The 14,017-nt window shown below is 43.4% G+C and overlaps 2 protein-coding genes across 2 annotated transcripts in view; one reads left to right on the top strand and one right to left on the bottom strand.

Moving 5' to 3' along the window:
• The window catches only part of stk26 (serine/threonine protein kinase 26), a 378,991-nt gene that overhangs the window by 202,248 nt on the left and 162,726 nt on the right, over positions 1-14,017 (top strand). The gene's annotated exons all lie outside the window — the stretch shown is intronic.
• LOC139351478 (microtubule-associated protein futsch-like) overlaps positions 3,638-14,017 on the bottom strand; it is a 29,650-nt gene continuing 19,270 nt past the window's right edge. The window contains exons 27-35 of the mRNA XM_070993408.1: positions 13,068-13,563; positions 12,634-12,696; positions 9,118-12,414; positions 8,907-9,012; positions 8,294-8,410; positions 7,860-8,168; positions 7,600-7,716; positions 7,459-7,496; positions 3,638-6,389 (exon numbers count right to left, since the gene is read on the bottom strand). Coding sequence (XP_070849509.1) covers positions 5,625-6,389; positions 7,459-7,496; positions 7,600-7,716; positions 7,860-8,168; positions 8,294-8,410; positions 8,907-9,012; positions 9,118-12,414; positions 12,634-12,696; positions 13,068-13,563 — 5,308 coding nt within the window. The 3' untranslated portion in view covers positions 3,638-5,624. The remainder of the gene's footprint in view (positions 6,390-7,458; positions 7,497-7,599; positions 7,717-7,859; positions 8,169-8,293; positions 8,411-8,906; positions 9,013-9,117; positions 12,415-12,633; positions 12,697-13,067; positions 13,564-14,017) is intronic.

Genomic DNA, 14,017 nt, shown 5'->3' with positions numbered 1-14,017 from the left:
CACACACACACACACACACACACACACACACACACACACACAGTCTCTTCAATCACAACGGGCTTAAAGGGCCAGCAATACACACACACACACACACACACACACACACACACACACACACACACACACACACACACACACACACACACACACACACAGTGGCCTTTATTTTCGGGTCACACATGCCTGCACACAATCAACAATCCAAACTCTGCCAACTTAAACCAGCACACAAGGGTTCTCTCTCTCTCTCTCTCTCTCTCTCTCTCTCTCTCTCTCTCTCTCTCTCTCTCTCTCTCTCTCTCTCTCTCTCTCTCTCTCTCTCTCTCTCTCACACACACACTCTCTCTCACACACACACACACACTGACAAAGGGTAGGAGTGTGTCGGGGAAAATGCGCTTGTTGATGCAGATTCGTGCAGCCAGAGGGACAATGACACCAGAGAGGAGGACACAGCCTTATTTTAGGACGTTTATGGGGAAATATGAATGAATGAATCACATGTTTGAAAACACACCAGCAGACGACCAGTAAGAAATGATTATGGGCGTGGTCGCGCAATGGCCACCATGAATATATGGCCACTCACACCAGAGTGGTACAACGAAATTCATGCACACATATGTTGGTGTTTGGTCCCAGAAGCTTTTGACGTGTTGACCACGCCCAGTAGTTGGTGAACTGCTGCAGCCGTCGAGCTCACAGCTAGCGCCCATTAGCTTACTACTAGCTACTGTGTCGTTCATTCTCTCCTGCATATTCAGAATCAGCTTTGGCAGTTTTCTCATGGGAATATTGGCAATAGCATTTTTATATGCAGTACTTAATGTACATATACATAGTTTTTATTCTGTATCACGAATACTCTTTATCTCGACCCTTCTGTGCCCTTTAGCAAGCTAAGCTAACTCTGTTAGATAACTCGTTAGCTTGATTGCTAACGGGACAATAAGTTTACATAGTTGATTCAAAAGAAGTATTTGAACCATAAACTCCTGTCTCGTTGTGTGTAATCTGTTTCTCTTTAGTTGGGAAGTTCAGACAGACGGTAAATAAAAGTGGATGATGCAACACAGCTGACACGCTGCAGTCTCCATTTTCCACTCTCCATCCTAACTGAGCAGCACTCAGCAGGACTGTGGACTAACCAACTCACAAAGTCTGGTGTTGACGGGATTTAAGGCTGCATTTGATGCGTCTCGACTGGCCCCAAGACGCATGTTAACACCTGGTGTAAACAGTGTCACTGGTGTAACTGTGCACCTTTAAGAAGCAGTTAATTTAAAAAGGCTTTTTAATTAAATGTCAGTGTTTGACTGTGGAGTTTCAGAGTTACCGTCACCTTTAAGAACCTCCAACACAATGAAACCTGGAGATTAAGATGCTTCATGTGACCGAGTGCTAAAACTAATCTCTGCCTCCCATTAGCAAGTGTTTTGACAGAAAAGCGGGAAAAAGCAGTGAAGGAATGTGAAGTAGTTAAACCCATGTGACTTTTAGTTTTGAGTCTGATCTCTTGGTTCACACACACTGAAAAACTCACACACTTCTCGGTTGTAGAGGTAACATATTCTGTGATTAGCAGGTGACACATTACATTACATATAACAGCAGGCTGTGAGCAGACGGGGGGATTTCTGCTGCTTTCCTATTTATAGTCTGACCCACTGGGCTCCAGTCATGTCATCCACACATGTACGGTGTGTGTGTGCGTGTGTGCGTGCGTGCGTGTGTGCACTAACAGGAAGTTGAGCTATGCTAACCTCAGAAGCTGCTGGGGTGGGGGAGGTAAAGATGAGACGGTGGACTTTATTGTGTGTGTGTGTGTGTGTAATCTGCAGTTTAGAGCTCTAAAGTGTGTATTTATTGGTGGTGTGGAAACCATAGCCGGGGAGGCAGCGCTGTTAAACTGGATTTGGTGAAGGATCAGTCAGTTTATCTGTATCCTACAAATGTTAGCATACCTGACTAACTAACTTACTCCCTACAGCAGAAATGTAATGTCCAAAGACACATGGCATATTAGCCAACTACATAATTTTATGGGGTTACACCTGATAAAAAAAAAAAAAAAAAAAAAGTCAGAGTTTAGCATTTGCTTGCTAGCTTGATCTGATATAATCTGCTGGTGACAGTTGTGATTACGTCTGAAACTTGCAATCGGCAGACAGCAACAACAAATCTTCTGTTTCTGTCGTGAAAAATTACTTCAAATTTTGAGTAGTATCTACTTTTGTTACCAAGCTGCGTATGGCATGCTGGCATGGAAAGCTCAACAAGTAAGGAGGCTTAAGAACTTCAGTTCATCAGGCCACAGTTTTATCCCTTTTCTCAAATAATTATGCTATCATTGTGTGATAGTTTGTTTGATTGTTAGCAAATGGTTAAAGTTGTACCTCAAAGACACTTCCTGCATTACAACATTTTCCATCATATCAATTAGAGGTTATTGATCTTACTGAGGTTTCTCTCTGGAGGGGCTGGTGTAATCAAATTTCCTCTCAAACGACTCCAGAGCTGATGGAAGACGCCTGAAGAAGAGCATCCTACAGCTCTGAAAAACACTGAATGACTTTACAACAGTGCTGTTCAGCTGCCTCTGCTGAGTGCAGGAACGCAGTGATAGACAGCAGAATCACAGCTATACACTCAGCTGCCAGTTTATTAGGTACAGCTAGCTAAACCTACAGTGCAGTCTAATAACCTTCTGATCAGTCGTGTTGCTGTTGAACTACACTGGAGGTGTTTCTCCAGTCTTTTGTTGCTCCTGTCCCACTTTGTTTGAAACGTGTCACTTTATGACTATTATTATTATTGGGCCTCATCTGTGATAAACAATTACCATCACTTGTATTGATTTGATTGATTTTTGTAATCAGACCATGTTAAGACCTCGGTAATAAAAATAAAAAAAGAAATTGTTTCTGAAGCTACATGTAACTTTACCTCTGAAGTTCATCCACAGTGCAGCATGTGGATGATTATCAGGCTGTCCGACATCCAGGAGTGAAAGTCAAAAGGTGTGCCATCACTCCAAAGAAGACAAGAGGAGACAATCAATGGTTTACACAAACTTTTCATTTCCTCTCTTTTAGATTTGGTGTCATCAGTAACATACCTGTGCTGCATCGCAGTCTCAAAGCCATGTGACTGGATATGAATGTGTGCGAATCTGGATCATCGTCTGAATCACATGATGCTCCTGAAAGCTGTGCACTGATGCAAGGTTTCCACGCTGACACTTTAGAGTACTAATATCATACTATAAAAATACTCAGTTACAAGTAAAAGTCCTGTGATGATAATCTACTCGACTGACAAACTGATTAACTGACTGGTTTCAGCTGTACTTATGAACAGCATAAACTGTTAGTTTCATTTATAACAAAACATTTTATTAGCTCTTTGTAGGTTTTATGTGCAAAAATCTTTATTGTAAATTAACTAGTTACTAAAGACTAAAGAGATGAATGTAGTGACATACAATATTCCCACACACACACACACACACACACACACACACACACACACACATATAATTATTCTAAAGTCACTGAACCATCAGACTGACAGCCTGTGAGGCCGCGCTCAGGGCAAAACGTTCCCATGATCTCTTCTTAAAAACATACGTATAAAAGTCATTCAAATGTATTTATTAAGCTGCTAATGAACAATGGTCAGAAGTCATGTGAGGCACTCAGATTTTAATAGAAACAGCACAAACTGTACAGCAGAAATAAATCAGCTCGTTTGGAGAAATTGTGAGGACTTGATTCGTTCGTCAGCTCCCTTTAAATGACTGAACCATGTTTGAGTAATCAACGACTTCATGTGTCAAACAGGTCAATGATTTTCTTTCAGTGACACACAAATATTCTTCCATCAAAACATTAATTTGTCAGATTGACTAAAGATACACATCAGCTCATTTCAGGTACATTTTCAACAGGAGAGGAAAAACAAAAACGTCCTGTAACGTAAATCTCTACGAACTGTGGCTCGATGATTATTGACATGAAAGATTCTCTGGAAAACTAGAACCAATAAGAAAACGTCTTCAGAGACAAAACGTTTGCTTGTGCTCGTCGCTGTTAATTAGCTGAGACATCTTTGTACTCGCGTGGTTAATAAAGCTAAAGTGCACACTTCTCTGACCTTTTTACATCAGATTCAATTCTTCATTTATCGTTTAAAAAAGACGTTAAGTTCCCACAGTAACAGCTCATCCGTCAAAGCGTCGGGGTTGTAGAGAGCGAAACATAAATGTGATGTTTCAGTTAGAATGAAACATCAGAAAAACACTGCAGTTGGTTGTCGGTGAATGTTTCTGGTTTTTCCGAACACAACTGTGCAAATGTGCAGAGCAAGGCACCAAAACTGTAGAGTTGGAGTTAGTTTGAATCCAAATGGGTCCATCTGTGCTAAAACGTTTATTCGGTATTATGGTTGGTAATTTATATCATTTACATGAAAAAAGGTGCCCGACAACAATTAGTTAATCTTCTAAGCCAAAACCGACCAACGCGGCTTGTTGCACTCACTGATTTGTCCTCTGCAGTGTAATGAAAAGCTGAACAGTTTTCACAGTTTTCAGCTTTAATTTTTCACATTTGTAACAAATAAATTGTTTAAAATCAGTAGCTGATATTGGGATCAATCAGAAACGGAGCCATGAGAACTTCATGTTGAACTCCTTTAGAATTTCTGTTGAAGCTTTTGATAGTATTTCTGAGGGGAGAACACAAACATCATGAGGCCGGTGAAAGGGACCTACCCCACTGTGAGACGAGGCTGAGACTCTTTAAATCAGGCAGTCCGGCTTTCAGCGTGTCCTTCCACGGCGGGAGTGTTCAGCCTTGATGGAACAGCAGGAGGTTCCAGAAGGTAACGATGCTCTGAACTTCCCTCCGTTGTTAAACCTTAGGCCAGCACATAAAGGTTGACTGCACTGGTTGTGGTTAGTCACCCTAAACATTCTCAGCGTTGTTCGGACCCCGGACCCCAAAGGAATGCCCAACCTAACTGGCATTAACCTCTGGCCATCACGGGGAGGAGGGCTCACCTGTGGTCAGCGATGAAAAACCTCAAAAAATCTACTTAAAGTTGGATCTTTTTTATTTAACAAGAAGATTAAAAAAAAAATCTTCAGTGTGATTAAAAAGTCTAATAGAAACATCAAAGAGGTAAAGTTAGCAAATACGGCCAACGCAAAGTGTTGCCCAACTGTTCTGGAAAGTATCGAACATACACATAAACACACTCATACTCCCCCGTCTTATACTTAGTGTGGAAACTAACCAGACACTCTGAGTACACAGTAACAGAATACCAGTGTAAAAATGTTAACTTTATAAAAATAATTGAAGTATGAAAGATGAATTACTTCAATACAGGGAAAATATGAGTATATGAATAAAACCACAAAATAAAAGCAGGAGTCTGTGGAAACCAAAGAAAAAAATGATGTGATTAAAAACTCAACAAGCGAACTTCAGGCTCACAACATAACCTGAAAAAATAAGAATATAAGATGCGAGAAAAGGTAACATCAGTACATCAACAGTCAAAAAGCAGCTATGGAGATAAGTTGAGATGGTAAGGTGAGTGAAAAGTTCACAGTATCATTCTTTCGCCCGCTTTGGCGCCTTCTCTTGAACATTTTTAGCCGTTTTGGTGATGGACTTGGTCATTGGGTGATTATAATAATAACCTTTTCTGGGTGAGATAAGTGTTTGTGCTGGTTGGGCGACCAGATAAGCCACCAATTGAGGCATCTTGCCTTGAACCAATTCTTCTATCTCCGCCCAAGGGCCTTGACAGTGATCGTAGAGGGTTGCTCGCACGTCGGAGCAGTCGCCTGGTTTAGCAGGGGTTTCGACAGCGAAGCAACTCAGCATCCTCGATTGAGACTTAATTTCTGTGGCTTGTCTAAAACTCATTTGCCTAAAAGGACTGTGGGTTGGCACCCTTCCCGGTCTTAAGATAGCAATTTTACTCCAATTGTTAGGATCAGCCAACTCACCATCTTGCAACTTTTCCCCCCTGTCATCAAACAGCTGAATCCTTCCCCGCTCCGGTGGGGGAGACTGCAAGTCTTCAGAACTCTCTAAGTCCGAATCTTTGCGGTACCAGGTAACCTCAGCTTCTAGTTCATCATCATGGCCGGGTTTGAAAACTGATTTCTGGTCAGGTGTAAGCCCCATGTTGTCCATCATAGTTTCCCCAGCATTGAAAGCCTTCCCTTTACCTACAGCTGTTGGGGGTCGAGCTGGATGCATTCCTTTGGTCTTCTCTTCACCCTGAAGCACCTCGGTAGTTGGATTGCGGCTGTTTCTTCTGGTATTCTGTTGTTTGCATCGTTGCTTTCTCTTGGCGGACCTCAAGGGCTGTAAGAGTCAGATATATTAATTTTAATTCCCGGTTCAGCACAACCGGCTCCCCTCCAAGAGGTTTTAGAGTGTGTGGGTCAACTGCCAGACCGAGTACAATGATGTCATGATGAGAGTCGAGGGCTGACGCATCTCCTGATGGTACTACGCCTTCTATCAGTACAGTCACACCCCTCCTTGACTATTTCTCAGTCCTTTAAAACTGGTCCCATTTCCAAATTCAACCCATCGCCTCCATTCTGTTCATGTGGTTTAAGGGCCTATTCCTCATGTTGTAGTAGTGGAGAACAGTACAAAAAAACCCAAAAACAAACAGACTTGTGTATATATATTTATATTGTTATATTTTTTTACTTATTGTTATATTTTTTACTTACTGTTACATTTTTACTTTTTTAATAGCTTCTTTTTAATAGATGTGTCATGCACCAACCTCACCAAAGCAAATTCCTCGTATGTGTAAAAACGTACTTGGCAATAAAGCTTTTCTGATTCTGAACAGCCCTGACTTTAACAGGTATCAAGGTGTCTTCATCATCATGGCCACAAGTCTTAGCTGGAGGACTGTTATCAAACTTCCCCTTGTCCTTACTAACTGGTACCTGCAGTAAGTCACTGCCAGTCATGCCATTTAGACAGGTATACCCTGCGATGGCTCCAAACATCAGGCAGTTCCGTCATCCAAAAATCCACAGTAGTCTACTCTGCAATGTTTAGGTTGTTTGCTCAGTGGTCTGAAATTTTCCCCTGTAGCATCAATCAGAATGTGCCGCAGTGAACAACATAAAGCCCTAACTATTAAAGACTGAGACCTGGGTGGACTGGACCACTGCACTAATTTCTAAAAGTGCAAGAGCGTCCAGGGTCAACAGACTGACTCCCAGGACCTGACAGTACCCCAAAGGGTCTTTGTTTGTGCCGGACCTGGTTTTAATTTTGAATGCATTTTTAACAAGAAGAGAATTCATCCCGTTCATGCTAAGAAGCAAATCAACAAAATGACTGAATGAATCAAATTGAAATCATGGTATCGTGACAGCCTCATTGTGCATGTGTTTGCGTGTACCTGCAGGTTGTCGTTGGGTCTCTGGCTGCTGCAGTGACCTGAAGACGGAGACATCGAAAGTGAAACAACAGTGACAGAACATTTAGGTCTCCCGTCGGTTTCTAATGAAATTAGAGTGTGTTAGTGTGTTGTGTGTCTCACCGAGGGGGGTGTTGGGTTTGAACGGGGGCAGTGCGAAGTCAGCAGCGACACAAGGAGACTGAGAACGAGATCTCTTTGCTTCAGGTCCAACAAGCTCCCTCCTCTGTTGACTCACAGCTGGAGAAGGAAACAACAATCTACTTATTGTTTAAGACTCAAATGTGAGACTTTGCTGCTTTTGAAATTCTTCTTGGTTATTTTTCTAACAGTTTGAAGACATCAACTTAATTTTTACAACTGCTTCTTCAAGCTCTTTGTACCTTTAGAGTCCATCCTGCTCCATGATTTCTCCTCCTCTCCTTCCTCCACACATCGCTCCAGTGTCTGGTTCTCAGGGCGCTCCGGCTGCAGCTCCTGCCCAGCAGAGGCACCATCGACGTCGGCTTGGGTCACTGCTTCCACCTCCGTCTTCTGGATCTCCCGCCACCCGTCACTTGACCGCATAGACAAATCTTTGTCCAGTGATGATGAGGCATCGAGCGATGAGCGAGGCAGGACATCAGCTGGTTCCTTTTCTTCTTCTGTCTCATGTTTTGTGTTGACTTTTTTCCCTCTGGCAGATCTTCTCACTGTGGTTAAAGACAATGGATGAGTTTCATCTTTTAGAAAACAGTGAAGCCAAGGTGGATGTTTGAGCGTTTAGAGATTACATTTGACATGACTGTATATAAGATATAGAGATGGTGTGTGTTACCAGGAGTTGGTCTGGCTCTCTTCCTGGCTTGGCCTCTTGTCCTGGTTGCTACTACTTCTTTTTCCTCCTCTTCCTCCTCTCCTACCTCGTCTACTGTCACAAAGTTCATACTTTCCTCTAAAACAGTAAGAATACATAAAAAAAGAAAGTTTCAAACGAAGATCAACAAAAACATAAAATAAGAATTTTACAGACAGGCTCTTATTTTGGAGGTTAGAAAGTCACAGGACGAACCTAAATCACCAATGTGGAAGAGCTCAGGTAAAGCTAATAACAACAATGATGGCTGCATTCCATTTCGGTGAGCCATTTCCAGGGCTCTGGTAGAACTGACGAGCTGCGTTTCTTGCGGGGCCCACAACTCCCGTGGGGTTTGACTCCACATGGAAGACTGAACAAAACGGCACTGCAGCCAAACGCGATGCAGCCGGTAGAATTTAAAGGCAACTCTGACACTTAATTGAATGGAGTCATTGTTAATACTATGAGTCACACCTGTGCTTTCCTGCTTTCACAAGGCAAAATACCTGCAGTAAGTTAGTGTCGACTGGTTTGAAATCACACATCAGTTAAATGGAGATAATCAATAGTTCCCTGAAAAGGTATAACACACCTGTGTCAATGTGTTTGCGTTTGGCAGAGCTTGATGTTTTCTCAGCTTGCTCTTCGTCCGGCTTCTCTTCCTCATCACCGGCGGCTTCATCTAAAGTCACCAAAGTCTGAAAACAGACACGACATCTTTACCGTCAGCGTTTCTGTATTTGTGTTGTCTAATTTTTTGGTTCACGGTAATTTAACACTTGTATTTCAATCGTACTCTTTACCTCTGGGTTTAAGGAGTCCACTGATTCGTCCTCCTGGCTGAGTGGGCGGGTCTCCTGCTCGCCTCCCTCTACCTTTCCATCCTCCTCTTCTTCTACGAACTCATCCAGAGTGACGAGTGCCTGCAGCTCTCCCTCCGTGATCTCCCCATCCCAGTCTCGGCTCTCCTGCGCTCCTTCCTCTCTGGCTTCATCTGCTCCCACCTCATCCAGAGTCACCAGCTCTGAGCTGTCTACCTCCACCTTCTCCTCTCTCTCCCTCCCTCTCTCCTTCGCCTTCCTCGTCCCTGCCCTGTCACCTCCTCTGCTGCTTCTCCGGCTCCTTTGCTTCCTCTCTTCTCCCTCCCTGATCCTCCTTGTCCCTGTTGGGGACGTTCTGTCCTTATTTCTTCTACCAGACTCTTCTGCAGCAGATGGATCATCAGGTGCTTCCTTCAAATCATCCACTATCTGATACAGACTCTCCTCCTGGACGACCATTTTTTCAGACTCTTCCACAGCTTTGCTACCACATGTTGGTGTTTCTCCTTTTTCAGCTGATGCCTCTTCTTTTGTAGGAGTTTCGTTTCGTTTTTCCTTCCTCCCTCTATCAGACACCTCTGTGGACGTCAGCTCGTCTTGATCATCTTCCAGAGAATCTACGATCTGATACGTGGGCTCTTCCTCCTCTACCTCATTTTCAGTTGATCCTGAGAGAGATGCAATGTTGTCGGTTTGCTTGTCATCATTTTGAGAAACATTCTCTCTTCTTGAACTCTCAGACTGTCCTGTGGGGTGCTGATGGTCAACCGTCTCGTCCTCCACAGAATCAAGGATCTGATATGTCACCTCCTCTTCATCAGCTACTGTTTCAGATGCCTCTTTGTCTGCCTTCTTCAATGTCCCAGTGCCTCTTTTAGTTGTTTTAACCTCTTTCCTTGGTCTTCCCCTTTTTCGTGCTGGAGCGGGTCGATCATCTTTAACAACCTTGTCCTCCACAGAGTCCAATGTTTCATTGGTAGCATCCTCCTCCTTTACGACAATGTCACTCTTCTTCGTTGGTGTGCTGTGTTTTGAAGGGGCTTTCTCCTCTTTCTTTGGTGTTTTTTCCCTGTTTCCTTCTTGCGACTCTCTGGCAGGAGTGGGCCTCCTTCTTGTTGACGTGTTCTCTTTTTTTGTTTCCTCAATTAAAGCATCTTTCTTACTTGTTCTTTCCCTTTTTCTTCTGGTAGATTTTGTTGGGACTGTCGGTTCATCATCTGCAGTTTCTTCCTCGACAGAGTCTAAAATCTCATACACAGCCTCCTCATCCACCACAGGTTTTTGAGATGTTTCTGTGAGATTCAATGTAATTTTATCCTCTTTCCTTCCTCTTACACTCCTTCTTCGACCAGACCTTTCTGTGGTGGTACCATCTTGAACCAGTTCGTCTCCAACAGAATCTACTATCTTGTACACCACCTCCTCAGTGGCCTCTTCGGTGTCTTTGTCTTTTTTGGAGACCTCTGCAGTGGTGTCCATCTTCTTTCGTGTCTGATATCTTTTAACCGTCCTGTCCTCTTTCTTTGGTGATTTCTCTTCACCTTTGGATGCTATGGTTGTGGCCCTACTCCTTTTTGATGGTCCATCATCTTTTCTGGGAGTCACCTCCCCTTTCTTGGCCCTTTTGTCCTTGTTGTCAGTCTCTGACGTTGTTGTTGGCTGGTCCTCCACAGAATCAATTACCTGATACATGTGTTCCTGTTCCTCTATGGGCCCAATGTCTTCTTTAGACATTTGGTCACTGGGAGTTTCAAATTTTTGGCTGTCGTCGTCTTTTGCAGTGTGATCATCAATTGAATCCAATATTTCAAACATTTCTTGATCAGGTTCAGTGACGTCACCATCAAGGTCCTTTAAATCATCTTGAAAGTCACGGTTTTGATGAGGCTGGTCTTCATCTGGGATTCGGCTATCAGGATCTTCAACATCTTTGGAGGCTTTGCAGGATTCAACAATAAGTATTTTCCCTTTGTCCTCTTCTTCTTTCTGACTTTTCTTCTTCCCATCTCCCTTGACCCTTGGAGCTTGTGTGCTACCTTTATCTAACACTTGGAAATTATCTTTGTTATTTGTCTCTTGATCTTTGTCCATTGCATCTTTAACTCCAAATTTAGCATCAGATTTGTCATCTACCGGAGTTGCATCTTCCTCAGACACTTGCTTTGCTGTGGACCTGTCATCTTGGACAATGCAACTGTCCTCTTGACTTGAAGCTTCTTGGTTTTCAGCAACACTGTCTAACACTTGGAAAGAACCATCCACTTCCATGTCACTGTCCTCCTCTGGGTGGGCGTTGCCTTTGTTGTCTGCACTGTCCAGGTCCTGATAGCTTTCCTTATGCAGAGTCTGACCTTCCTCAGGTCCAGTTCGCTGGGTTTCAGAGCTGCCCTCCATCTGTTCATCTGTTTGATCATCAAATGAGTCGAGGATTTGGTAAGTTTCACCATCCTCCTCCTCCTCTGTGTGTTTGTCAACATCCTCTTCGCTTTTCTTCTGGTCGTTGATTGTGCTGACGTTCAAATCAATCTCCTGACTCTGGCCTTGGCTCAGCTCTTCTCCATGTCCCGGTGGAGGTGGATGCATCTCTGTTCCCATTTTGGTCTCTGCCTGAAGAGTCTCAGCAGCATTGCTCTCTGCTGACACTTTGTGGTCAGACTTTGCCACTGCGCCCTCTGTGGCTTTTGCTCCTTCTCTAAGTGGCTCCAGATGAGTTTCTGTTGATGCCTCGACAGCCGCTGCTGATGTTATCTTTTCCCTTTCATGTGTAGTGGATGATGAGAGGGTACTACGACCAGGGGATGCAGTGTTTGATGCTTTGGATGGAGATTTTGTCTTGCTCTGTTGTGTTTTCTGACCGGGGAGGGAAATGGTTTCACTAGATGGTGGAGAAGAGGAGGAGGGCTTGGCAGAGGATGAGGGTTTGGTAGGCAATTTGGTGGGCTCAGATGAGTGTGTGGCCTTTTTTGGTGACACAGAGTTTGAGCTAGAAGAGCTTAAACCTTTAGTTGACTTGGATGAGGACGATGAGGAAGATGCTGCGCTCTTGGAATCTCTTGAAGACCTTGTTGAAGTGTGTTTGCTACCAGACAACATACCTGAGCTTTGCCTCTCTCGTCTCACTCTGGGGGAGGATGAGGAGGAGTGATAAGGCTTGAGACGTGTGTCTTTCACGTCCTCACCAACTTCATCAACAGTGACAAAATCTTCCAGGCTGAAATTTTGTTCGTCAACCAGAGAAGTGTCTGAAGAAACAGCGTCATCTCTAAAATCATCCTGACCCTGGTTGGAGGGAAAAGAAGGAATCGATTACTGAAACACTGACTCAGCTTATGCATATAATTCCTTAATCAACAAGGACTGGTGGAAAAGACGAGGAGAGCTGTCAGAGAAAATCACATCATAGGGTTGAGGGTCTCATCACATTGCCTGTACAGATGAAAGTTTAAAAGCAAGGCAAACACCACGAAGTTTATGAGAATAAAGGACGCAGCTGTTTACCATTCTTTGAGGTGTGTCTTCAGACGTTACTGTTCTAGAACTTGTGTTGTTCTTACTGGGGCTCTAGAGAACACATAAAAAAACAAACAAAAAAGATGTTTTTTGGGCAGGGTTGAGGAGTACATGCACAAAAACCACCATGTTACAGCAAATTTTAATGACTGTACCAAATCAGCCTTTTCAAATGCCACGACAACCAGCTGCATTTAAGACGTTTTGGTCATGTTGATGATACTTTTACAATAAAATCTGAACTTTCTTATTGTTTCGTTGAGAGCAAGAAAAAAAATGTAGATTTTCACTTTCCTAGTATCAACTGAAGTTACTTTGTTGCTACAAATTATGCCATTTAAAAGTTCCACCCCACATTTTAGAACTGAAAAAATACATTATTAAAAAGGAAATACTGAGTGAGATTTAAAGCCAGGCCTCACCTCCGCCTCACTGTGGGACCTGCTCGCTCGGGAGAGTCTGTGCTGGCGAACTGCTGCCGTGAGGACCTTGAAAATTTCTGGGTCAATCGGAAGAAGTTCTGCAAAGCCTTCTTTGTGGATAAGTGCTGCAGCCGACGGGGCAGGGCTGGAAGCAGCAGGGACGGTGTTTCTACTGCTGACTGCAGAGGCAGAGCTCAGATCAGCAGTAGAGATCAAAGTTGGTAGTGACTCCTCGACATCTTTGTTTGGCTCAGGACCAACAGTGGAGTCCATGACGATCTCAGTTCCTGATTTCTCAGCGTCCACTTCTATTGATGCATCACTTGAGGCAGCGGCACTTGGTCCTGCTGTGACGGGCTCAGACATGGTGGATCCAAAGGGGTCACTGGTTTGCAGACCAGGTTGTGACCCATTATCCGAAAGTTCAGAAGGAGGAGGCTGGGCTTTTGATTCTGTTGCGATCTCACCTTGTAGACGCAGTTTTAGGCTCTTCAAACTAAAATTAAAAACAGAAAAGGTCAATCAGAAGTCAGGTGCAAATGGCAGAATAGAGTACTTGTGAGTGCTTAAGTAGAGTTTTTATATCAAAAGGGCGGCAACTAACAATTACTTCCATTTTCAATTGACAGTGCACAACCAACAGTCCAAGAACAAAGAACATTCAGTTTAAGATGATTTAACAACAGAGAAAACCAGCAAATTCTCTCATTGGAGAAGCTGTAACCAAAGAATGTTTTGGCATTTCTGCCTGAAAAATTGCTGAAATGACACAGATGCCCATTCATTTTCTGTCAATACATTGATTGGATATGTCTCATGAGTCATCTTGAACTCCAGGACACAAATCTATGCAATGAATGGGCCATCAGTTCAACCTGGACATCGTATAAAACTGCTCTCATCACAATGATTGTCGTCACGCTTTGGTAGCAAAAACTTGTTTTGTCAAT

The sequence above is a fragment of the Chaetodon trifascialis genome, chromosome 23 (genome assembly GCF_039877785.1).
Source record: "Chaetodon trifascialis isolate fChaTrf1 chromosome 23, fChaTrf1.hap1, whole genome shotgun sequence".
Taxonomy (NCBI): domain Eukaryota; kingdom Metazoa; phylum Chordata; class Actinopteri; order Chaetodontiformes; family Chaetodontidae; genus Chaetodon; species Chaetodon trifascialis.
This window is presented reverse-complemented; position numbering and strand designations above follow the sequence as displayed.